The following is a 25,000-nucleotide window of genomic DNA, read 5'->3' as shown; positions in this document are numbered from 1 at the left end:
TGCAGGTGAAAACAAACAGGAAGTGACAGGCCCAGTTAACCCGTCGCTGCTCGGTCACATGACCACGCCATCCCGCCGCCTCGCCGGCTGCGACCCAACAGCTCGCCGCTTTGCTTTTTCCTCTCGCTCTGATTTGTCTCTTGTCCAAAACAGAAAAAAAAAAATCTGCGGTCTTATTCAGTTTTCTTTTGAATAAATAAATATTTAACAGGCTGGCGGGAGGAGGGGGGGGGGGGTGTTTGACGTCCCACTCTGGCTGCAAATCAGGCCATCAAAGGGCCAGACAATGTATGCTCACTATTAGTATCAATTTACAAATAAACTGCTTTTTTGGTGACTGGATCTCCGATGTCAGATTTTGATAAATGGTTTCAATTTGGCAGCTGCTTTCGAGTGTCAGAGCCCATCTGATGCTCGCCGCCGCCGCCGCCGCTCGCTGCCTCAAAGAATCTGCCTCAGTTAGCCTCACAGTCGGCAGCCGCCAAAATAATCTCTTCATACTAACCAGAGCACCTGACGGCTGCACGGTGGGTGTGTGTGTGTGTGTGTGTGTGTGTGTGTGTGTGTGTGTGTGTGTGTGTGTGTGTGTGTGTGTGTGTGTGTGTGTGCGTGTGTGTGTGCGTGTGTGTGTGTAAAGACAGGAGCTCAAACCAGGATCGTGTCTGTTTTTACAGATTTCACTGCTGATGTTTTTCTACATGAATCTTAAAGGAGCGTTTCTGTGTTTTTTACTCCATTAACTGGGATCACACTCGCTTCTCTTCACTGACTCTTTCCAGCTGCTGCTGTTTAATGGGTTTTTAAATGTGCTTCTGCTGCTTTTCTCTTTATTTCACCACAGATGAAAATCTTCCTCCTGCACCGGCTTCAGATTAAACTGTGAACGCACATGAACCACGTGAGGTCAGTCTGTGTTCGTCTGAAGAACGTGACGCGTGAAGGAAGAAGAAGTAAATAAAGAAAGTGTCAGGAAGTTGTTGATGATCTACGTCACAGTGAGAGAACGTCTCTAAACTTCTTCTTTGTTCAACAAACACCTCGAGAAATTCAGTTCACAGAGACAGAGAGAGGAAAAGAGGGAGAAAGAGAAGAAGAAGAAGAGGAAAGAGGAGATGATGGATGAAGCTGATATCTGATACATGATCAATAATCTGGGATCCAGAGGAGTCACCTCTAGTCACCTGCTCCGTCCTGACTCTCCATATTCATCAGGTCACACATCGCGGCTTCCCCTCGCCGCCTCACGCCGTCCAAAGCTTGGTCCCCGCCAGTCGAGGGGAAACAAAACGCAGTGCGAGCGGCGGCGGCAGGATTTGCTCCCATAAACAGCTGTTCCCTGTTTGAAGGATCGGGAACAATCTGCCCCGCTGGCAGCGAGCAGCGCCGCCGCTGCCAAGAGTGTACTGAGCAGAACCAACAAATCCAATCAGGCAGCTCCGCTCGGGTCCTGCGCTGCATTAAATAACACAAGAAGCCTTAAAGTCAGCGGTGCAGGTGGTCTACGGCAGCCACACAGGGACAAACTGCCACTTCAGCTTCCACCTGCCTTTAATGTGGCTGTAAAACCTGATTACACACTCTGACTGACAGGTGCATTCTGGGTCCTACCTGCCACACAACACAAACTTCCCGGCCTTGAACCTGACCTCTGACCTCTGACCCGAGCGAGCGCACACAGCAGCGACTTAATGACTCGTCTCCACTGACCTTAGGTAACCTCTCGGGGTCCCCGGGGTGGCGAGGGATGACCTTCTGTAACCTCTGGAAGCCGTAGTCGATGGTCGGCTCGTTCAAGGCTGTGGGATGAACAAGAGGGAGAGAGAAAGAGAGAGAGCAGCGGTTAGGAACAGAGATGAACTCGAGCTGACACACACACACACACACACACACACACACACACACACACACACACACACACACACAGTTCGTCAAACAGAATGAAGAAGATCTTTAAACCTGCAGAGATGAGGAGATTTACTATTTCCTGAAAATCTGGATCAACAAACACCTGAACACAACACATCTGCTCCAGATGTGCTGCTGCCTTCGAGGAATCCTCAGAATCCTCATTCATAAAAATCACAGTTATATTCAGACTGTGTATGAACTTGCTCTAATGTTTAGGAATGAATTAAATATTTAAGGAGTCACGGCTCAGACAGAAGAGAAACGTTCATCTTCAGTGAAGAAGGGAAACAGAGTCTCGTATTCAAAGTGAATGAATCAAACGTCATTAGAAACTCAGTGCTGATGTTGGTTTCCACCAGGAGGAAGCAGCAGCTCCGAGGATCAGCTGACGTCTCTGACAGGAAACCACAGTTCTTTTATTTCATCCTTCACTTGAGACATTTGTTAAAGCCGTCGGTCCGACTCAACAAACACAGCATCACCTCTTTGGGACCATTTTAGTTTTAAAAACAGACGAGACGAACAAGTTGTGAAAACCACATCCTGCTGAGCTCGCCACGCCGGACAAGCCCCGCCCAAATCATCCCAAAAATAAAACAACTAGTCACACCTTCGTCCAATCACCCGACACTAATGAAACATAAAGAAATATACTGAACAAAACAACTGGAACTTTGTCTGAATAGATAAATGTACAAGTTTCATCTGATCTTTAACAAAACAGACTCAGACTCTGTTTCACACGTAGGAGAAAGATTAGAAATATATCTTCTTTCCTGTTATCTGTTTCATAATGTTTTAAACAAACATCTGTATCTAACCACCGTGTGTGTGTGTGTGTGTGTGTGTGTGTGTGTGTGTGTTTAGGGCTCGGGGTCTGAATCTGAATGTATTATTATATTAAATCATCGTTCTGTTTCTTGTTGATTCATTTAATTATTTTACACTGTTTTATCTCATTTTTTGAAATTACACCTCGTTGTGACGTTTCTCTCTCCTGATGTAAAACATTTATTTCTTATTGTTCGTTTTATCTTGTAAAGCAGTTTGTGATTGTGTTTGAAAGGTGCTGTTCAAATAAAGCTCATGATGATGATGATGATGATGATGTCCTGACATGATGATAATAATAATATAAATATCTGTGTGGTACATTAGAGACATTTATTTTTTACAGTGCAGTTACAGGATGAAGGTTTTACTCTCTGATCTTCAGCGTGTTGCTTCTTATTAACAGTGACCACTAACAGAGAGAGAGAGAGAGAGAGAGAGAGAGAGAGAGCAGTGTCAGCTGCTCTCTCTCTCTCTCTCTCTCTCTTATCTTCCTGCTGTTTATTAAGTGTGAGACCTCACACTCCACCTGTCCTCCTCGCTCTCGCCTTTTCACCACTAATTCAATCCCGCCTCCCTCCACTGAGCCCCTTTCTTCTCTTTTTTCTTTCCTCCACTCATTCACCTCCACAAACACTCTGCCTTCCTCTTCCTCCTCCTCCTCCTCCTCCTCCTCCACACGCAGCGAGCGGAGCAGGAGAAACACCCGGAAATGAGTTGGGGGAGATACTTCTCCATAATCAAGCCCATTAATCATAAAAGGCTGTCAAATTTGACTTTGGGGACAATTTGTCAGCCGATCTCGGCCACTCGGCTTTTGTCAGCGTTGGCTCTTGTATTCTGTAAGGATGATTGACACACCAAATGCCGGTGAGTAGAATAGCTAGTTTGCGCTAATATGCATAACCGCGGCTTTCATGAATAAGAATAAGGCAGCTATACAGCGGCGCAGAGGGGTCTCCTTCAAAGGGCCCCGCCGCCGTTTGTCGCCGGCGCTCCAAATAGATGTTATTACCATTATAACAATATTTGTTTTCTTTCCCCGGGAATGGGCGAGCGCGAGCTGCTAAATCAAATTTGTCGGAGCTCGTTTCGAGCGGCGGAAGGCGGAGGAGAAAAAGGGCTTTCAGGCTGCGACTGGGGTGGGGATGATATCTGAAGGGTGACAGAGCGCTGAGGGACGTGGCCCTCGCCGCAGGCTTCCATGTTGGATTTCTTGCCTCCCCGCCTCCCTGAGAGGAAGCAGAGAGCGGCGTGGCCTGAATCTATTACCTCCGCCCGCCGCCGGTGAAAGAGGGATTCATTGTTGGATCCCAAAGAGACTTTTTGGGGGGATGCAGAGCAGCGGAGGATGAATGGAGATAATGCATCAGGACGACACGCGCAGCAATCAGCGATGAATCCCAAACCGGATTGTTGCCTCTCGACGCCGCGTACATACATCCCAACTTATAAAACAAGTGAAAGGCACGATGGGAACTGCTGTGATTGAATAAAAAACCCATTTACACTCAGAGAGATAGAGGGGGGGGGGGGGGGGGGTGTTTAACTCTTCATCTGTATCTGAGGAGGAGGAGGAGGAGGTTTCTGATCTGTGACCTCGTGGCCTTTGATACAGATCCACTTACTGCAGGTCCGACCCCTCCACTCTGCAGGTACCAGCAGGTATTTATGGTCCGTGTGACGACACCGGGACTAAAGTGGAAATACGTCTCCGTCCACACGATTACATTTTCATTTTAAAACTCTTCTCTTCCTACGTTTCCTCCCGACGTCCACACGACTCTTCAAACCCCGAAAACACTTAAAACTCCCGACTGGACCATCTTTATTCTGAAAACTCTAGGGTTGTGTTTTATTTTGAAAACTCTGGGGTTGTGTTTTATTCTGAAAACTCTAGGGTTGTGTTTTATTCTGAAAACTCTGGGCTTGTGTTTTATTCTGAAAACTCTGGGGTTGTGTTTTATTCTGAAAACTCTGGGCTTGTGTTTTATTCTGAAAACTCTGGGGTTGTGTTTTATTCTGAAAACTCTGGGGTTGTGTTGTAGTCTGGACGGACAGAAACTGAGACCTGTGTAAAGGATGAGGTCACACCGGCTCGCACATGCTCAGTGTAGTGACTGCTCAGGTGTGTGTGTCTTCAGGTGATACCAGTCTCAACAGTCACTCAGGTTAAAGACAAACTCTTTACACTGAACAGCTGACTGGAGCAGAAAGTGACATCACTACAGATCCTACAGTGTTTCCATCATTATACTGCGTCACACTTATTTCCTCTTTTAGGGTTCAATGATGATTCTTTCCAAACTTCTTTTAAAGTGTTTTATTTTGTAAGTCTTTGACAGGAAGGTGTAGAGAGACAGGAAGTGGGACAGAGAGCAGGGGAGTGACTCAGGAGACTACGCCCTGTCTGTATCTATAGATATAGATATCACAGGTCAGCTGTTTTTAAAAGATAAAAACTAATTTCTTCACTTCGCCTTTCACTCGCTCTGAAATGTTGCACTTTGCTTTTCAGCACTTCTTTTAAACGTCTTCTTCTTTAATTATTCATTATTTTATTCATTATTTTATCTAATTTTACCTTCAAGTGTTTAATGTTTTTCATTTTACATCAACATGTTTTTATGTCTATTTTATGTTTTTTCTATATTATATTATTATTATTATTATGAATATTGTTATTATTATGAATATTATTATGAATATCTCTTCTATATTTTGGAGTCTGGACTCTCCCTGTCCGAGGTCTGACTGGTGGTTGTTGACTCTTGTACATGTCTTGTACATGTTTAGCCGTGTGTTCGTGCTGGGATTTGAACCGGCGACCTCCTGCACGAGGAGCCTTCTCTCCTCAGAGACGATCTGCTGCTCAGATCACAGACGGAGGGAGACACAAAGACAGAGACAGAGGCTTTTAATGAACCTCTGGACAGGCGGCTCAGAGTCCCCCCCCCCCTTCCCTCCCCCCTCCCTCTGCAGAAATTAAGCCCATTACGTCCCCTTATTAAAATCTCGCTGCACTTTGACCCCAGCGCCCCATTGGCTGCCTGCAGGGCCCCGCGCTCCTCCCAGCCAATCGATACCGGCTGCCTCCCTGCAAAGAGCCCGAGTAATTGGAGAGCGGCGGCTGGCAGCGCGAACCCTGACCCCCCCCACGCATTACACCGCCCATATGAAGACAGATTGCCTGATTTAGTGTAAACATATGCTGCAATTCCAGGCATCAGTGCCACTTTCTCCATCGTAATTTGTATTGATTTTTCTCTCCCTCTCTTTTCTCTGTGTGAGGAGCTTTTCTCCTGCTGTCTGATGTTTTTTATAAATCACAAAAGGAGGAGAGGAAGATAATTCAGAGGTGGGGGGTGGTGGTGGGGGGGTTTCTTTATATATTTAATCAAGTATTTATCGCCCTCTGTGGTTGGTTCTCTCTCTCTCTCTCTCTCCTCGCTGTGAAAGTGATCAAACGGTTGGTCGGCGTCCTGCTGAGTGGAGCGCTCTGTTATCAGGCGACTAAGTGACTGTGGTGGGGGGGGGGGGGGGGGGGGACAAAAAGAGACTGAGGCGAGAATTTATTAATCAACTTCTCAATAAATGAAAATAAAATTTGATCTGGATTATTTTATTTCCTTAATTCAGTTAAACTATATTTTCTGAGTTTTATTTCCCATCATGAATTAAATAAATAATAATAAAATAATTGAAATAGTAAAAGCTGCTTCAGTCACTGAATCTGTCTTCGTCTTTATTGTTGTTTGACACGACAGGAAGTGGATGATGTCTCAGTTACTGTCAATCAAACACCATGAGAGCGACAGGAAGCTGATGGTGATTTCAACAAAACGTCTCAAGTTTGTTTGTATTCGCACCTTTCAAAATAAGAGCAGGCTAAATGCTTCAACGCAGGTCTCTTTCCCAGGAGCCTTTGCGTCCGAACCCATTACCAAAGTCGATCAATGACCAATCACAGGTTCCGTCCAACAGCCTGTTCCCATGGTAACGCATGGCTCCTCTCACACAGTCAGACACAACCGGCCCACCTGAGAGGGGTCAGAGGTCAAAGTCGGAGACACGACAGAGTGACACGACACAGACGGGAAACTTTACAACCTGACCCCCCAGAGTCTAGACCTGGACCACCACATCCAGAACCCTGCACCCTCCCAGACCCGCCGCTGAACGCCTCACAGCGTCGACGCTGTCGCTGTGAGCCAATGAAAACGTCCAGATGGAACTATTCAAAACAAACTGCTGAAGGTGAAAGACCTGGAGGTTTGTTTACAACCTGTCTGATCGTCTGATTGGTTGGTTTCTGACCAGTACTGAGTGACATCACCATGTTCTTCTAACTGATGGATGAAGCTGAGAGAAGGAGGGGGGGCCCTCAGGGCTCTCTCTCTGGACTCCACTGGATCCTGGTCTTTGTATAAAAACCTTCATGAAATTAAATTGTTGAAATTTAAGATAAAACTCCCAAACGAGCTCGTTAAGATTGAAATGACAGTCAGTTCAGGTGAGTCTCACCTGTGCTGAGTCAGTGACAGAGGAAGAGAGGAAGCTGAGGGGGAAGCTTCCTCTTCCTCTCTGCTCAGCCTCAGATCACTGGGCTGATAACGGATCAGAGGATCAGAGCTCTGGAGGGAGGACGCTGGATTACTGCTACATCTCTGCAGCTCATTACCCGCTCGCCGCGGCTCCCACAATCCACCAGGCCTCCACGCTTCAGAGGAGCATGTATACATTCACTAAGCCTCTGTTTACATCCTGCTCCTCACAACTGTTTACATTTATTTATCCCTCGCTATTTTTCATTTGCTGCTTCTCAGCGGCGCCGCTCGCTCGCTCTCTGAGTGCGAATCTGTTTTTGTCCGTGTTTACCAGCCGGAGATGAAATATGCACTTTGGGGGATCCCCGCTCACCTTTACCTTTTTGTTTGTGCGCTGATGGCCTTGTGGAAGGCGCAGTCATGTCCCCGATGAGCCGCAGATTGACTTTATCTGCTGCGGCTCTGCGTGGTTTGCTCCTGTATTACACTTATCATTTCAAATAGACTCCATATTCCATATGAAACACGCCGCTGAGTGGCGACTCCCCCGACACCTTTCAAGACGCGTCTCCATCCCGCTGCAACATGTGCCGCAATTTCCTGGCTCCCCCGGCTGTATGATTGATACAGGTCAGAGCGGCGTTTGGCCTTGCTGCCCGCGGATCGCCGCTGCTGCTGATTCCTCACTTCCTCCGGGGGGTGGGGTCTGACAGATGCACTACATGCTGAGCCTTAAGTGGACGGGCTGATTTGTTTTGCTGCTTGTCAAGTGGCCAACTGGCGTCGGCTGTTGATACGCCGCCATAACACCCAGGATGCATCTCTTCAGCAGATTATTGATCTGCTGTTTTATTCCTCCACTTTCAATTCATCAGTCAGTCGTCGCACAGAGGAGGGGACACAAACAACAACAACAACAACGAGACGCTGCGTTCGGTCTCTTCACCACACGAAGCCTCAAACATCTGATGTTGTTTTACAGTTTTCTTCTTCTACTGATCTAAACTGTGTCAGTCCGTCTCTTAACTCTTCCCTCCTGTCCGTGGCGCTCAGCTCATTGGTTCCCACTGAAGAGTAGTTTCATTTTTTTATTTATTTCCAACACACTCCTCTGGTCTCTCCTGGTCCTGGTCTCTCCTGGTCTCTGGTCTCTCCTGGTCTCTGGTCCTGGTCTCTCCTGGTCTCTGGTCCTGGTCCTGGTCTCTCCTGGTCTCTCCTGGTCTCTGGTCCTGGTCTCTCCTGGTCTCTGGTCTCTGGTCCTGGTCTCTCCTGGTCTCTGGTCTCTCCTGGTCCTGGTCTCTGGTCCTGGTCTCTCCTGGTCCTGGTCTCTCCTGGTCCTGGTCTCTCCTGGTCCTGGTCTCTCCTGGTCTCTGGTCTCTCCTGGTCCTGGTCCTGGTCTCTCCCTGAACACAGTGCTTCATGTCTCCATTAGAGGGACAGTCATAATGAGATCAGATGTAGACGAGCCGGCGGTGACAGCTGGACTGTCTCCGCTCCTCGTGGCGGCAGATGAAGGTAATTTAAGTGATTTAAGGAACAAATGATGAGACCCCCCCCCCCCCCCCTCCCCCAACACCTGCCAGGTATTCTCAGAGCTGCAGGTAACCTGGTCTCGTCCTCACTCCTCTGTTTGTCTGGGGACAGACACGTCGTCTCTGTAACCCAGATGAACATCTCGCCTCCTGTCGTCCCGCGGCTCTCGGGACCGGAGTGACAGAAGAACGCCAACGCCCCTTCTGCTTCCTCCTCCGAGAGCCGCCGCTGACGCAACGACCACTGTGATTAGAGGGAACATCCGCCCAGATCCAGCATGTTAATCAGCGAATAATTACCTCCCCGTGATTAGAGCCGAGCGGCGGGGCTGAGGAGGAGAGGACTGCCTCAAAGAAATAGGCCCCCCACCTGAGAAGTTATTATTTTCTGGAGTGGTGGCCGAAAATGCCCCCACAGAAACAGCTAATTACCTGACATTAGTTCCACGAGTCCCCGTTCCCTAAGTGGAGCAGTGCTCTTTGATATATGAAATGTGGTGCGTCTCTGCTGAGGGGGGAGGAACTCCCCCGGCGGAGAGCACACTTCTGCTGTCTATTAAAAGAGCAGAGCGCCCAGATCAAAGACGACGAGACGAGCCGCTCCTGTTGTTTCATTAGCGCCGTGAGATCGCCGCTCAGTGACGTCTCCTCACATCAGGTGTCACGTTCCAGATGTTCCACCCTCACAGTTCAACCGTGTGACGAGGTCAACAGGAGAGGACAGACATGACGACTGAGCAGAGCTGAACCTGAACAAGAACTGAGACTCAGGATTCAAGACTCTGAGAATCTTCTCACTTTTATTTTTATTTTATTCCCACGTGTTGTTTGAAGTTCTGTTTCCTAAATCCATTTAAACATGTAGGTTGCAGGTTATTGAATTCATATACAGCCTATATTCATCTATATTTATTTATTTATTGTGAAAACCCTCTGACTGTTTCCTGCCCCCACCAACTCTATAACCCCCCCCCCCCATGTGTCAGGGCCCGGGCTTCGTGGCGGTCGGGGGGGCCTGAGCTGCCTGTCAATCACAGTTTAAAGTTCATGAAATTTCTATGAGCATCGATTGCAGCTGGGGCGAGTGGAGTGGGGGGGGGGGGGGGGGGGGTGTGGAGGGTTTTAGTGACTCCACTGATTGATAAAGTGTCTTGCTTTGAATTTCTCTCCTCACTCGGCCGCTGTGCTGAGATCAGTCTGAAGTGGCGGGAAGTGAAGCTGCTGCAGAGGTGAGACAGGTGAGTGCGGGTGAACTCAGGTGTGAGGCTTTAAATCACAGGTGAAGTTTATTTAAAACATCTGCCCTGTCCCTCGAGGCGTCAGACAGATGTGAGCTTTCAACACAACGTTTGGACAAACAGTTAATAAGTTAACAGTTTTTTCCATTATCTGTTAATTATTTTTTTTAATTTAGTTTCTCGATCAGTCGCAGAAAAAGACTCTTCTTCACCTTTAACAGGTTTTAAACATCTACACTTTTACTTACAGGCAGTGATTCTATTATCTTAATAAAAAGGTGAAACAGCTTCATATGAAGCCAAACTAAGACATGAAGGATATAACTGCTCCACAGGATTTACTACAGGACAGCTGGGGTCAGACAGGTGTACCTAATAAACTGAACACAGTGCTGTGTTTAAAGTTACAGAAGAGAAAATGTTACTGACTTCTGTAAAACACAACAACCAGCTTCTTTATAATGTGTTTTTATTTGAAATGATTGTCTTTAGTCATTTAAGATGTTGTTTGCAGCTGTTTTAAAATGTAAACATAAAAATAACACGTCCTGATTATTTGGGATAAAATATGCCAAAGATAAAACTCACATGACTAAATGGAGGGAAAATAAAGGAGTGTATTGAGGGAGGGGTTTATCTAAAAGTTTCCCATCATCACGTCTGAAAAATAAAAACCTTACAAAGAAGAATTTTGTCGTCAAGACTCGAGCGGAAGAAAAGTGAAATTTGGGGTTTTTCAGTTTGATCCGCAGTAAAACATTAAAGTGTGATTTATGATGTGGGTGGTTTTCCCTCCACGTCACCGTGAGAGGACGAGTGTTCGGTTCCTCCCTCTCTGACTGGAAGCTGATCCTGAGCCCGTCGCGCATAATTGCCTCCATGTGTTACTGTGACAGTAATTAAACAATAAAAATTCAGAAGTCAATTAGTGAACGGTGCTTCACATGTGTCAAGAGGACGAACGGGAACAGAGAGAGAGAGGGGGGGGGAGGAGGGAGGAGGGGTGATAGGAAAAAGAGAGAGGGAGCTTCCACCTCTTCTTCCAGAAAAACTTTAGTGGTTCAGATTCCAGGTTTAACTTTCGCCTCTCGGTTACATGTTCACAAGACCTTTAGCAGACCTTATGGAACAATCTGCTAATGCCTTCCATGTGTGTGTGTGTGTGTGTGTGTGTGTGTGTGTGTGTGTGTGTGTGTGTGCGCGTGTGTGTGTGTGTGTGTGTGTGTGTGTGTGTGTGTGTGTGTGTGCGTGTGTGTGTGTGTGTCGGGGGTGGAAGAGTAAAACGTACAAAGTGCTTCATTGTGTTTCCAGTGGTGCTGATAGGAGCTGCTGCCAGGCCTGAGCGTTCAGAGGCCGAGAGCTCGGAGGAGTTCAGAGGTGTTTAAAAGACGTCTGTGCAGAAGTTCAGCACAGCACCGTCAGTTCAGTACAGCACCGTCAGTTCAGCACAGCACCGTCAGTGCATTACAGCACCGTCAGTTCAGTACAGCACCGTCAGTTCAGCACAGCACCGTCAGTTCAGCACAGCACCGTCAGTTCAGCACAGCACCGTCAGTTCAGCACAGCACCGTCAGTGCATTACAGCACCGTCAGTTCAGTACAGCACCGTCAGTGCATTACAGCACCGTCAGTGCATTACAGCACCGTCAGTGTATTACAGCACCGTCAGTGTATTACAGCACCGTCAGTTCAGTACAGCACCGTCAGTGTATTACAGCACCGTCAGTGTATTACAGCACCGTCAGTGCAGTACAGCACCGTCAGTGTATTACAGCACCGTCAGTACATTACAGCACCGTACAGCACGGTGCATTACAGTGTATAACACTGTGGTACATTTCCTCAACTAACATTCCTACAGTGAGATAATGTGGAAAGAGCTGGAGCTTCCGTCTGTCGCAATATCTCAGTTCAAATCCAGAACAAGCGCAGAGTCTTTCTCCTGAAAGGAATCCCTTCAAATTACACAACAGTATAAATATTACTATATAATGTGTACTGTGGACATTATATAGTAATATATACTATGATATATATAGTAGTACATAATGTGGACGTGGAGTAGTCTCAGGACCAACCTGGTGTTTGTCACTTCAACTCAAGTTGGTGTGTTTTTACAGAACATTATGATGTCACAGTGACCCTGACCTTTGACCTCTGGCCATCAAATTCCAATCAGTTCATCCTTGAGTCCAGGTGAGTGGTCTCACCTGTAACCACGGCAACAGGCCCAGGTCTGATGAAGTCACATGAAAGAAGCTGAAGTGGTGATTTTCTGTCACCACAGGTCACAGGTCATTAGACCCAGAGTCCCTGATGAATCCTGAGCCAGACTTCCTGAAACCTGATCCTGAATCAGATTCCAGTCTGAGGATCCAGGAAGTGAATCCACCAACCGTCACATGACCCGGAGGGAACGTGAGGAGGGCGTTACATCACGAGAGATGTGACCGTCGTGTCCTCACACACACTGAATCCAGCGGGCGAGCAGCTGGATCTGAGCGACGCTCCCACAGAGACATGAACACCAGCAAAATGGAGACGAGGGAGGACGCATCACGTCTCACTCCGCCCACTGACCGGTTATTTAGAAAACAGACGTTAAATAGGAGAGCCGACCTCTGACCTCTGAGATCCATGTGACTATTTTTAAGAACGAAGCTCATTATCTCTGCCGGACCCTCTTCCTCCTGGTGTGTGTGTGTGTGTGTGTGTGTGTGTGTGTGTGTGTGTGTGTGTGTGTGTGTGTGTGTGTGTGTGTGTGTGTGTGTGTGTGTGTGTGTGTGTGTGTGTGTGTGTGTGCTGTAGCTGCATGTGCGTCCATTAACATGTTTGACTCCCACAATCCTCGGCGACACCCTTTAAATCCATAGGTGGAGAGAACATTTACTCTCCTGCCTCAGAGGATGAGTTTGTTTTTCACAGGATGAAAACACTGAAACTCCTGCTGCTGATCATCTATAGGTTGTGATCACTGATCAATAATCATTTATCTCTTCTGATGACATCACGTGACGCTGCCGCAGCAGAGATGATCTCATGATCTCAACACCTTCACTCGCCGACAGCAGCCACACCTCTGCTCCCAGCAGGCCTCAGGGAGGGGATGGAGATCGGGGGGGGGGGGGGGGGTTCAGGCTTGTTGAGGCCTGCCAGAGGTGATTCCCCCCCCCAGAGAATCACCCTCCCCAAAACCCTCACAGGCAAAGGAAACAAGCCCTCCCCCCTCCACCCCCCATCCCACACATCAGTGCAAACCCTGCTGATAACTGAGGTGGGCTCAGGGGGGTGAGGAGGGGGTGGGGGGGTGGGGGGCATCATTTAGGGGTAAATGATGAAGAACTGAGTTTATTGTTCTGTAATGCAGATGAGGAGCTGCTGTGAGCGAACGAATCTGAATCAATATCCTCCTTCAGTCTGTTTTTAAAGAGGAACCACACCCCCCCTCCCTCCTCCTCCCCCTCCTCCCCCCTCACATATCCTCTCTTCCTTCCTTTCCTCCTTCAAGTTATTCATCTTCATTCCCTCCTTCGTCTTCCTCCTCCATCTATCCTCCTCTTTTCTCCTTTTCCTTTCCTGACTTTATAATCTGAGTTTCTCTCCTCCTGTCTTCCCCTCCTCTTCTTATGACTCTGACTTCATCATCTCAGTTTCTCCCTCGCCCTCCTCCTTTTTCCTAGTACCCCCCCCCACTGTTCTCCCTCTGTGGAGCTGCAGATCCCCAGGTGCAGCTGCAGGGGGGGTGGGGAGTGGGGGGGGGGCGTTGGGGGATGGATGGGGTTGAAATTAATGAGAGGAGCCTGGAGGTATTGACTTTCCTGGGAAAACACAGCTCTCTAAAAATCAGTGGCCGAGCCGCAATAACTCAGCACCCATCGATCCTCCAACACCCCCCCCCCTCCTCACCCCCCCTCACCCCTCCCCCGCCCCCACAGGCAACATTGATCTGTGCATTACAAGCTCTGAAGCCGGGAGCTTGGACCCACAGCAGCACCGCCCGACTCATTCAACACCAGCTGCTCCGCCGAGGGTAAAACAGAACCAAGGAACTACAAAAACTACAAAAACTACGGAACCAAGGAACTACAAAAACTACAAAAACTACAGAACCAAGGAACTACAAAAACTACAAGAAACTACAAAAACTACAGAACCAAGGAACTACAAAAACTACAAAAACTACGGAACCAAGGAACTACAAAAACTACAAAAACTACAGAACCAAGGAAATACAAAAACTACAGAACCAAGGGACTACAAAAACTACAAGAAACTACAAAAGCTACAGAACCAAGAAACTACAAAAACTACAGAACCAAGGGACTACAAAAACTACAAAAACTACAAGAAACTACAAAAACGACAAGGAACTACAAAAACTACAAAAACTACAGAACCAAGGAACTACAAAAACTACAAAAACTACAGAACCAAGGAACTACAAAAACTACAAAAACTACAAAAACTACAGAACCAAGGAACTACAAAAACTACAAGAAACTACAAAAACTACAGAACCAAGAAACTACAAAAACTACAGAACCAAGGGACTACAAAAACTACAAAAACTACAAAAACTACAAGAAACTACAAAAACTACAAGAAACTACAAAAACGACAAGGAACTACAAAAACTACAAAAACTACAGAACCAAGGAACTACAAAAACTACAAAAACTACAGAACCAAGGAACTACAAAAACTACAAAAACTACAAAAACTACAGAACCAAGGAACTACAAAAACTACAAAAACTGCAGGCCTGCAGAACCAAAGAAAGGACGGGCACAGAGCTGTGGAAAGAGAAGCAGTGTGGAAGCAGAAGGAGCTGATGAAGCAGCAGCGTGTCTTGATGGCGTCAGACTGTGGTACAGAAGTGTTGGTACACTGAGGAGGTAGAGGAGTCTCAGGTGCAGGAGGAATCACTTTAACTCCTCTCTCCTCTCACACTCCTCTTGTCATTCCGCTCAGTGTTTTTGCCTTTGGCTGATTTTTCAGAGCGAAGCCTCGGGATCAGATCCTGAAGCTGCTTTAAGCTGCACAGAGGAAGAGAGAGGGAATCTGGGAAAACACTGGGATCTGCTGCTCGTCGCTTCGCCCTCAGCTGCACCTCCTCTCTGTGGCGTGAGGAAAGGGAGGGAACGTTCACAGCCCGCCTGACTTTTAATGAAAGAAAGCTTCACCATCATGGATATAACGCTGCACCACCGCCACACAAATCCTGCTCTCTGATTGGCTGTCAGGTGTCCGTCATAATCATTCACCTGTCCACCTGAGACCCTAGATCATACTCGTACTGATACTGATGTCACATGACCACTTAACGAGCCCTGGAACCTCCTTAAGAACCTCTGGAACCGGGGAATACCGGAACGTTCTTCAAAACCTCTGGAATCTCTTCAGCTTCCTTCAGAACCACTGGAACAATCAAGGACCTCTGGAACCTCCTCTGGAACCTGCTCACGCTTCCTGGAGGCTGCCAGAACCAAGGATTATTACAATCTGCTTAAGAAACCCCTGAAACCTGCTCAAGGAGAACCAAGACCTCCTCAAGGACCTCTGGAACCTCCTCTGGAACCTGCTCACGCCTCCTGGAGGCTGCCAGAACAAATATTCTCTCAGGAAAATGATTCAGTCTGTTCTGTTTGCAGGGTCATTAAGAGTGTTTATGTGGACAGACTGGAGGCCTGGATTCCTCCTGGATTCCTCCTGGATTCCTCCTGGATTCCACCTGGATTCCTCCTGGATTCCTCCTTGATTCCTCCAGGATTCCTCCTGGATTCCTCCTGGATTCCTCCAGGATTCCTCCTGGATTCCACCTGGATTCCTCCTGGATTCCTCCTGGATTCCTCCTGGATTCCTCCAGGGTTCCTCCTGGATTTCTCCTGGATTCCTCCTTGATTCCACCTGGATTCCTCCTTGATTCCTCCAGGGTTCCTCCTGGATTTCTCCTGGATTCCTCCTTGATTCCACCTGGATTCCTCCTGGATTCCTCCTTGATTCCTCCTGGATTCCTCCTGGATTCCTCCTGAATTTCTCCAGGATTCCTCCAGGATTCCTCCTGGAAACCTCCTGGATTCCTCCTGGATTTCGCCTTGATTCCTCCTGGCCTCAGTCGGATGGAGCAGGATGTTTGCTCCTCAGTGTGTTTCAGTGTAAACTCCTGAAGGAAATGACATCATGATGCTTCTCCTCTCCTCCTGAATTATCCACAGCTCGCCTGTTCAGTGTTTTAAACCTCGGCTCATTTCAATTTCATGAACACAACACGCTGCTGGCACAATGAGCGCGCTCTGGAAACGCACACTGACGCGTCCCCGCTCTTAAAATATGGATGTGTAAATCAGACGAACCGGCGATGTGCGTGCACAATATGGCCGCCGCTCTGGCAGGAGGAGCGGGGGGGAAGAAGAAGAGGGAGACTTGGGAGAATTACAAAAAAACTGAACGACGTTAGGATGCAGCCACCTGTCGGGGTTCAGCCTCGCGGTGCCTTCAGGGACGCACAGTTTTGTTGTTTCCCTATCAATCAAGCTGGAGTCAGATGTTCATGTTTCCTCATTCGATTTGTGGAATCTGTCTGCTGAAGGCGGCAAGCCGAGGATCCTGGGATTTAAAGGAGCAGAACACCAGTTTTCATATTGTATTTTTCATCGGTGTGAATGAGGCTGGTCCCAGTTCAGTTCAGATTGTTTTAACTGTTGGATTATTTAGTGCTGCCATGTTACACCCTCCTCAAACTGAGCTCAGTGTCTCATTAAACTGTTATATTAACATATTTTCATGCTGCAGTAAAAGTGTTTGAATGCACATTAGTCTGGATCCTGTTTGGAACATTTACATGGAACCGCCTGGTTATTCATTTCCCTGTTTACGTGTGTCAGTGTTAAACACCTGAGAGTGAACACAGTTTGGTGTCTGGCCGTCCAGATTCATTATTGTCATCACTGCGGAGCGACGACACATCCACGACCTCCTTTACCAAGTCAGACTTTTATAATCGGCGCTGACGACGTACTTCTCAAATCCAGGATGATCCAGTTTCTCAAACCTGGATTCTTTTAACTGATTTATCTTTTTAAAATGTTCATCCCACATTTTACATCTGGATTTTCTTACTTAATTACAAATATATATTGTAAAAGTCTTTTTCCTAATTTCCATATTTTTCTATAAATCTCACATACAACCTTTATTTAATCCCTGAGGTCAAGATGAAAACTTGAAACCTGAAGCTGAGATAATCCATCACAGTCAACATGGTCACATCTGTGAATCTGTTCTGACATGAAAGGAAACTGAAGTCTGGAATTAAAAACTTCTTCATTAATTTGAGTTTTTCTCTGTTCTCTCAGATTTTGGATTTCTCTTTTTTGTTTTAGAAAATCAGAGTCTAGAAAAGAAATTACACAAAATATCTTATAATTCAAATTTTTTGTCGTGTGGGACGTTTTAGAAGCTTCTGTTTACTGCTGCTTTTATTTTTCTCCCATTTCTTTTAGCATGTGTTTATACAGTACAGATGACTTTAATATGAAGCTGATGCCATACGGATGAAAAGCTGCCGGTCTGGCCCTTTAGGCTCCTGCAGGCCTTTGCTGCATGTTTCTGAGGAGAACACTCTCTAATGGAGATAACAACGGGCTCTATTCACAACACGCCTCTGAGTGAAAGCAAAGCTCGCAGCTCTTGTCAGTGCTATCTGTAAATGGGATCACAGATTAGCATTGCAAAAGGAGGCGGCGGCGGCGGCCGGACCGTCCATTGTCAGCATCCGTCTCATCCCTCCCCTGCTTCGCCCCGCCGTCAGAAGAGGCGGCGTCTCCAACAAAGACGAGAGCGAGAAGAAGGAAGTGGTGAGGAAGTGGTGTTAAACAGAAAGCCTGAACACGCTCGCCTCTTTCACGGCCCGATGCTATGACATTTACTTATCGCACTAAACAGCTTCAATCTGACCTTTCTGCTACTTTGAATGACATCTGGATATTCTGACGGAATAATCGGGGACAGTAAAAGCACTGATCAAGAGACAGATAGGGAGTCATCGGACGGTACATGTGGACGGCAGACAATGAGTCTGAAGGACAAGCAGAGGAGGATGGGACCGACACACCGGGGAAAATGTTTACTTCACTTCCAGCATGTAGCAAGAGTTCACAGTCAATAACACGCCTGATCCTGTTGGTATCAACGGGACTGGAGTCTAAAGACCTTAAACCTTCCATTAAAGCTCTTTCTCTATCCCACAGAGCGTCGGGTTAAACAGAACCAACTCGTGCTGTTGGTCCAAAAGTTTCCAGAGGTCAGAGCTGTCAGGGTCAGTGTGTAGGAAACAGGAAATGGAGAGTATTTCCATTGGAAGTGATCAGGAGACGTGTGTTTGGACTTAAAAGCTCCATGTAAAACAACCACAGCAAGAGGCTTCAGATGATTCACACACTTCCAAATTATGTAATCAATAAGATATTGGATATTAGGTTCAGCTTTGTGATCAGTAGATACAAACTCTCACAGGACGGTGCTCTTATTCTCATATATTCTCATATCATCATTATCTAGTAATAAGATCTGGATCTAATGGTAAAGAGCTTGTAATTATTATTATTAATTGTTATATCATCAACAATAAGTTTTTTCCTCAGTGTGCTTCTGTACAAATCAACAACTATGAGTCCAAACACAGCAAGAATCATCCCTCCTGAAATTATAACAAAGTCTTCATCTTGAGAAAGAGAAAACAACAACAGCAGCCGGACACAGTTTCATTCATCATCATGAAATACTCCAGATTCTTCTCTGTCAGACCAGTGTTAATCAACCAGGATCGCTCCTCGTGTTATTTGTCCTCGTGTTATCTGTCCTTGTGTTATTTGTCCTTGTGTTATCTGTCCTTGTGTTATTTGTCCTTGGGTTATTTGTCCTTGTGTTATCTGTCCTCGTGTTATCTGTCCTTGTGTTATTTGTCCTTGTGTTATCTGTCCTTGTGTTATCTGTCCTTGTGTTATCTGTCCTTGTGTTATTTGTCCTTGTGTTATCTGTCCTTGTGTTATTTGTCCTTGTGTTATTTGTCCTTGTGTTATCTGTCCTTGTGTTATTTGTCCTTGTGTTATCTGTCCTTGTGTTATTTGTCCTTGTGTTATTTGTCCTTGTGTTATCTGTCCTTGTGTTATTTGTCCTTGTGTTATTTGTCCTTGTGTTATTTGTCCTTGTGTTATCTGTCCTTGTGTTATCTGTCCTTGTGTTATTTGTCCTTGTGTTATCTGTCCTTGTGTTATCTGTCCTTGTGTTATCTGTCCTTGTGTTATTTGTCCTTGTGTTATCTGTCCTTGTGTTATTTGTCCTTGTGTTATTTGTCCTTGTGTTATCTGTCCTTGTGTTATTTGTCCTTGTGTTATCTGTCCTTGTGTTATTTGTCCTTGTGTTATTTGTCCTTGTGTTATCTGTCCTTGTGTTATTTGTCCTTGTGTTATTTGTCCTTGTGTTATCTGTCCTTGTGTTATTTGTCCTTGTGTTATCTGTCCTTGTGTTATTTGTCCTTGTGTTATCTGTCGGTCTTACCGGTGTAGACGAAGCGTCCCGGAGCTCCTTTGCAGAACTGTTTGGACTTGTAGGACAGCGTGACTTCCACGACCCCGGGGATGTGACGAGGGGGAGTCTGGACCCGGATGGCGTGAGGGGTGATGAGCTGGATGATGAAACATAAACACAAACACAAACAATCGGGGTCAGAACAGTCGAGTATTTTGTTGTATTTTGGTTGTAGAACTATATGAAAGATGAAACATGACGCACATTTAAAGAGCAACTTTAATCTTGTGGTCGTCACTGAACTGATGTGGGATCTAAACACGTCTGTATACACAGTGCAGTGACATCTGAGAGCAACTTTATTTATCATTGTTCCAATGGCAAACTACTGATTTATAAGTACGAGCCTCCTAGGTTTCCATGACAACGGAAACAGAAAAGAATTAGGGGAAACAACAGTCCATTGATGGGAAAGTTGGTTAATGATACCTAACGCTGTGTCGTTATATTTCACAATCTTGTAACGTTTACCATCAGGCAGAAATAAATCTAGCAGCACATGAAATGATCACTATGGATCTGGTATGGTGATTCTTAGTGGGCTGTGTTGTTCTGGATGAAGGGATCCCTTCAGGTTTTGAAATATTATACTGTAAACAGCAGGAAACACTTTTATGAGCAATGGAGGAAGTGATTTGTGATGAAACCCGTAATTTGTTCTCCATTTCTGTCAGTGCGAGTCGGACGCCACATGTGGTTAGAGCAGAAATGAAAACTGGTCTCAGCAGATATTTCAGTGTTGAACTGACGCTGCAGTGATGTGCCTGGTGCCTGTTGCATGCATCATTTGATTTAACTTGAAAGTCTGTAGGAAGGCAGCTCAACAGATGATTTAAAGCCAAATAACTAAAACAGTGATACTCAACAATGACGAGAGGATGTGTCACCTGACAAAGCTTTGGTGTCAGACAGGAGTCACTGATTTATTTTGTTTGTGAGTGAGAACACCGGGACGTCTTCGGTTCAGACCGACATGTTGTTTTAATGGTTTGCATGTTCGTTATCTGCTTTTTTAATTGTCTGATCTATTATTGATGGTTCTATAACGACTCTCAAAACCTTTTTTAATTTTCATAAGCGAAGATCAGAACCGAGAACAGTGTGAAATGTCTGTCGCTCCACAGTCAGTGTGCAGAACTCGTACTGGTGCTGATTTGGCACCTGTTATTTAACAGTGCAGTAAAAACCTGCAGCACCAGATTTCTCTCTCTATAAAAACTTTCCCTTCCTCCGATCTGGGTCAGTGTGCAGGGGGATGCTGGGCGTTGGAGTCCGTCTGCTCTCCACCAGACGACACTGATCAAAGTGCGGAGCGTGTGATGTGAAGCAAACAGCGTGTGGAGGTATATCTGTCTGTCTCACGCCTCCTTCGCTCCTTCCCTCCTTCCCCGCCAGGTGTTCTGCTCTTCTGGACCCGCTTCAATATTTCATGATGCACCGTATGCGCCGCTTCTCCTGCAGCTCTACTCGCACTAAATCTACATATTTTTGGGGACATGCAGAACGGCTGCAGATACAGATGCAGGTGTGTGTGATGATGAATGTGTGTGTGGATGAAGAAGATGGAGAACATGGTGTGTGCAGCTGCTTTCAGAAACCCCCCCGATCAGGTGATCACAGACAGAAGCTCCGATCAGTTATTGATTAAATCTGATAAACTCACTGTCATCATTAAGAGAGAGCAAATGAAAAAGAGAAGTGAAGCACTTTAAAGTGTTGGTGTGTAGACATGGTCACAGGTAAATATGACACCTGTTCTCTCCAAACTACAAACAATTACTTAATCAATTCTCCAGTCTACAGAAAGTTTACTGAGTCATTTATGCAGCTAAAATGATCAATATTCCCTTATTCTCACAAAATAAGCAGCAGGTTAATCAATAATAGATTCAAAATGAGAAATTCTATCTATTTCTTTGAAGTATTATTATAAATAGAGGATTTCTAAGTACAATTTCTTCTATTTCCAAAGAAAAAAAGCCGAATTTCAAATGTTGTAGCTGATTGAGGTGAAACTATCAGTCATGTTTTATTGAGCTGAAAAGTATTTTTATTATCAGTTTGTTTAGTCTGTAAAATGTCAAAACTATTAACAGATTTCCATCATAATGACCAAAATGACTTATTTAGCCAAAAAACTCAAAACAGGAAAAAAAAGGAAATCTTCATATTAAAGGAACTCTAACCGGCACATATAACTATCTATCTATATATCTACATATAGATAGATATATATATCTATCTATATATACATCTATATATATATAGATATATATATAGATGTATATATATCTATATCTATATATATCTATATATCTATATAGATATATATAGAGATGTATATAGATGTATATATATCTATATATATCTATATATCTATATATAGATATATATATATCGATATATATATCGATATATATATATCGATATATATATTCCAAAACCACATCTGGCATCTGTTAGTTGACCTTTAATTTTTGTAAGAAATAAAGATGAATTTTGTGCTCACCTCGCTCCAGACCAGCATGGTGCCGAAGACGACCTGCAGGCCGTCGAAGAAGTTGTCCCCTATGAGGATGACTGTGGCTCCGCCGGTCGTCCAGCCCTCGCTCGGACTGATGGCTTTGATGCAGGGCGTGGCTGCTTCGGAAACACAGGCGACACGAAGGAAACATGAGACCGTTAGAAACTCAGACAAAAATAAATCACAAAATCATCGACTCTTCTAATCCTGTGAAACAGTTTGGTTCAGGTCAGCTAACGGTTAAACACAGAAGCTAAAAATACAGCTGCATCTTTCAATTTAGAAGAAGGTGTGTTGATATTACAGTTCAATTACAGCTTAAAAAAGTTTAGTTACAGAGTTTCATTGAGATTCACACTCAGTTCAGTTTTAAACAGTTTGTTTAAGATTAGCTTCACATTTTTGTTCCTGTTGAATAAATTAAACTTTTATACTTTGTCTGACAAATTTTCTACCTAAGTTTTCTCTAATTTTGAAGCTCGAGAGGAAGAGTGAATTAAAAGATTAAGAAAGATTATATTTTATATATATATATATATATACAGTAGTTAACTTGGGGTGCTACTTTGACCCTGACTGTGACCTCTGACCTCCAACCAGACTGTTTACCCTAAACAAGATTTAACAGTTTCAGAATAAGACGTCACATGTTTAACTAAACAGCAGAAGTTACAGAGAGCTTCGGTCAGAGCTCCCTCCACACAGAACAGATCCAGCAGCAGCCTGTTAGTCCACCTTTACACATGCTAAATGATTGGTTTTTCCAATGCCACAGAGATCAATAAGGGGCTCCACATAAACAGCGTCTCCGTGATGACTAGACTGTTGTCCGACAGAGTCGAGTCGATTCAGACAGCGGACCGCGAGCTGCGAGGAAACAAGACGAGGCTCCGCCGGTTTACAACCTCTTCCCGGACCGCGAGCTGTTTTATTGGGGGGATGATTTGATATTCCAGTCAGAGCTCTGAGTTTCCTTTTGTTTACTACGTGAGCTGATCCATAAAGCTGTGTTTAGACTCTATTAAACATCACAGTTACAATTTTCACCACTATTAGCAGAGTAATGACCTTCTACCACGAGTTACTGGCAGCACAAGCCCATGAAAAGGTAAATGTGGAGAGTAACTTTTATAAGGAGAATACACACACTTAAACATCTTATTTGATTTTGATTTTTATTCATTTTGGGGACACGGACAAAACCTTTTTTCCCACCCGGGAGTTTCTACCATTTTCTATCTCAGCAAATAGTTTCTGGTTTGTGGAAATGTGCAGCAGTGAGCAGTGTGTAGTTCCTGGTGCACCTCAATCATTTCAGGAGAGCAGCAGTAGGCCTGCTGGACACTCTGAGCTCTGAGCTCATTGGTTCTTACTGAAGACGTGAATCTTCAGGTATGTTTTTTAAAAAGTCTCAGTAATTTCCTAAAACAGCGGCTCACTGTAGCTTTTAATCAAACAAACAGGAAATAGTGAATTTGTGGGGCCTATTTTCAGTGGCGGATTAATCCAAATACTTCAGTGTTGATGGACATGGACAGTCATGGTGCTGTGAGGTCACAGCATCAGTTTGTGAAAGTCACTCAGAGTTTGCAGATGAAAGGAAAGACTCGTCCTCCCCGAACCCTGCAGCTGCTGCGGAGGGTCGAGGCTTTTCCCGCTCTGAGGAGTCGATTGTCATATCCTTATTAATTTCTCCTTTTGTCACAGCAGTAAACAAACAGTCCGGTGGGTCTGAGGAGGGGGCGATTGTGACTTTCCAATTATATGAATAGAGCACAAAGGCTGGGAGCAGGCGGTGGAAAGTTTTATCAAGGAGACGGGGGGGTTGAGGGTTGGTGACAAAGGCGGGAGCAGATGTTGGAGCTTTTTATCGCCTCTGAAAACATCCCAGTCTGGAGGAGTTGAAAGGCCCCGAGCTTCCTCTGCGGGCCGAGATACAGGGCCGTCTGGTAAACAACGAGCCCCTTTTGGCCCCTGCAGGACACCGTACAGTACGGCTGGCGCCCTCTGAGCGCTAACGCCTCTGTACATGAATGTTTAAGTGCTGATTTGATGAAGGTTCCTCAGTGTCTCAGAGCTTTTTCCTAGGTGAGAAACAAGAACATCTCAGCTTGATGAATGACATATCCGTGTCAAGTAGCGTTTGTTTTGTCCCTTCAGACATGCCAGACAGGTGGGGTGAGCCACGCAGGACAACACAGTAAGTATGAAAAAGTTTGGGCAATCACTGGAGGTCAGCTAACTCTGCTTTTTCTTTGATCAACAACTTCATCCTGTCCTATATGCCCCCGGTGTGATAAACACCACCCATCTGGTGCTGCAAGTAGGTTAAACCAAACGAGACAATTACATCACTGGCTCCTGGAAAAGCCTCAAAACTTTAGAACATGTTGAGGGAAACTGCAGAGGTAGTCATCTGGGAGGTGAAAGATGGAGGACACAGCAGATTGTTGAAGTCTTAACTGGTGGCAAATTGTTTTAGGGTTTGTTTTACCCTTTTGTATGTCCCAGAGGGGTGGAGATTGTCCAAGAGGACATAACGATGAGTGACTGGAAGTTCAGACAAAAGCGTATGACAGTGAAAGTCGATTTACTTTGCTAAGATTTGTCACTAAGATTTTATTGGATGACCTGATATCATAGGTCCCACCCGTCTGGTGTTCCAAGTAGGTTAAAACAAGCAAACAAGTTACACCACCTCTCCTGAAAAGCCTCAAACTTTAAAACGAGTCAACAGAGACAGCAGAGCAAGGACACAGTGGCTTTCTGATGTCTGACTGGGGGGATATTGTTTTAGGGTTTGTTTTGCTCTACTGTAAGTCCCAGAAGGGT

At 45.4% G+C, this 25,000-nt stretch overlaps 1 protein-coding gene across 7 annotated transcripts in view; it reads right to left on the bottom strand.

Annotated features, from left to right (window-relative positions):
- LOC130173384 (transcription factor COE3-like) overlaps positions 1 to 25,000 on the bottom strand; it is a 160,539-nt gene that overhangs the window by 26,863 nt on the left and 108,676 nt on the right. For 5 of the 7 annotated variants that reach the window (XM_056382622.1, XM_056382621.1, XM_056382618.1 and 2 more), the window contains 3 exons: positions 22,154 to 22,287; positions 19,615 to 19,741; positions 1,708 to 1,796 (listed from right to left, as the gene is read on the bottom strand). In XM_056382622.1, coding sequence (XP_056238597.1) covers positions 1,708 to 1,796; positions 19,615 to 19,741; positions 22,154 to 22,287 — 350 coding nt within the window. The remainder of the gene's footprint in view (positions 1 to 1,707; positions 1,797 to 19,614; positions 19,742 to 22,153; positions 22,288 to 25,000) is intronic. The other 2 variants (XM_056382619.1, XM_056382624.1) reach the window with 1 other exon arrangement.

Source organism: Seriola aureovittata, chromosome 8 (genome assembly GCF_021018895.1).
Source record: "Seriola aureovittata isolate HTS-2021-v1 ecotype China chromosome 8, ASM2101889v1, whole genome shotgun sequence".
NCBI lineage: Eukaryota > Metazoa > Chordata > Actinopteri > Carangiformes > Carangidae > Seriola > Seriola aureovittata.
This window is presented reverse-complemented; position numbering and strand designations above follow the sequence as displayed.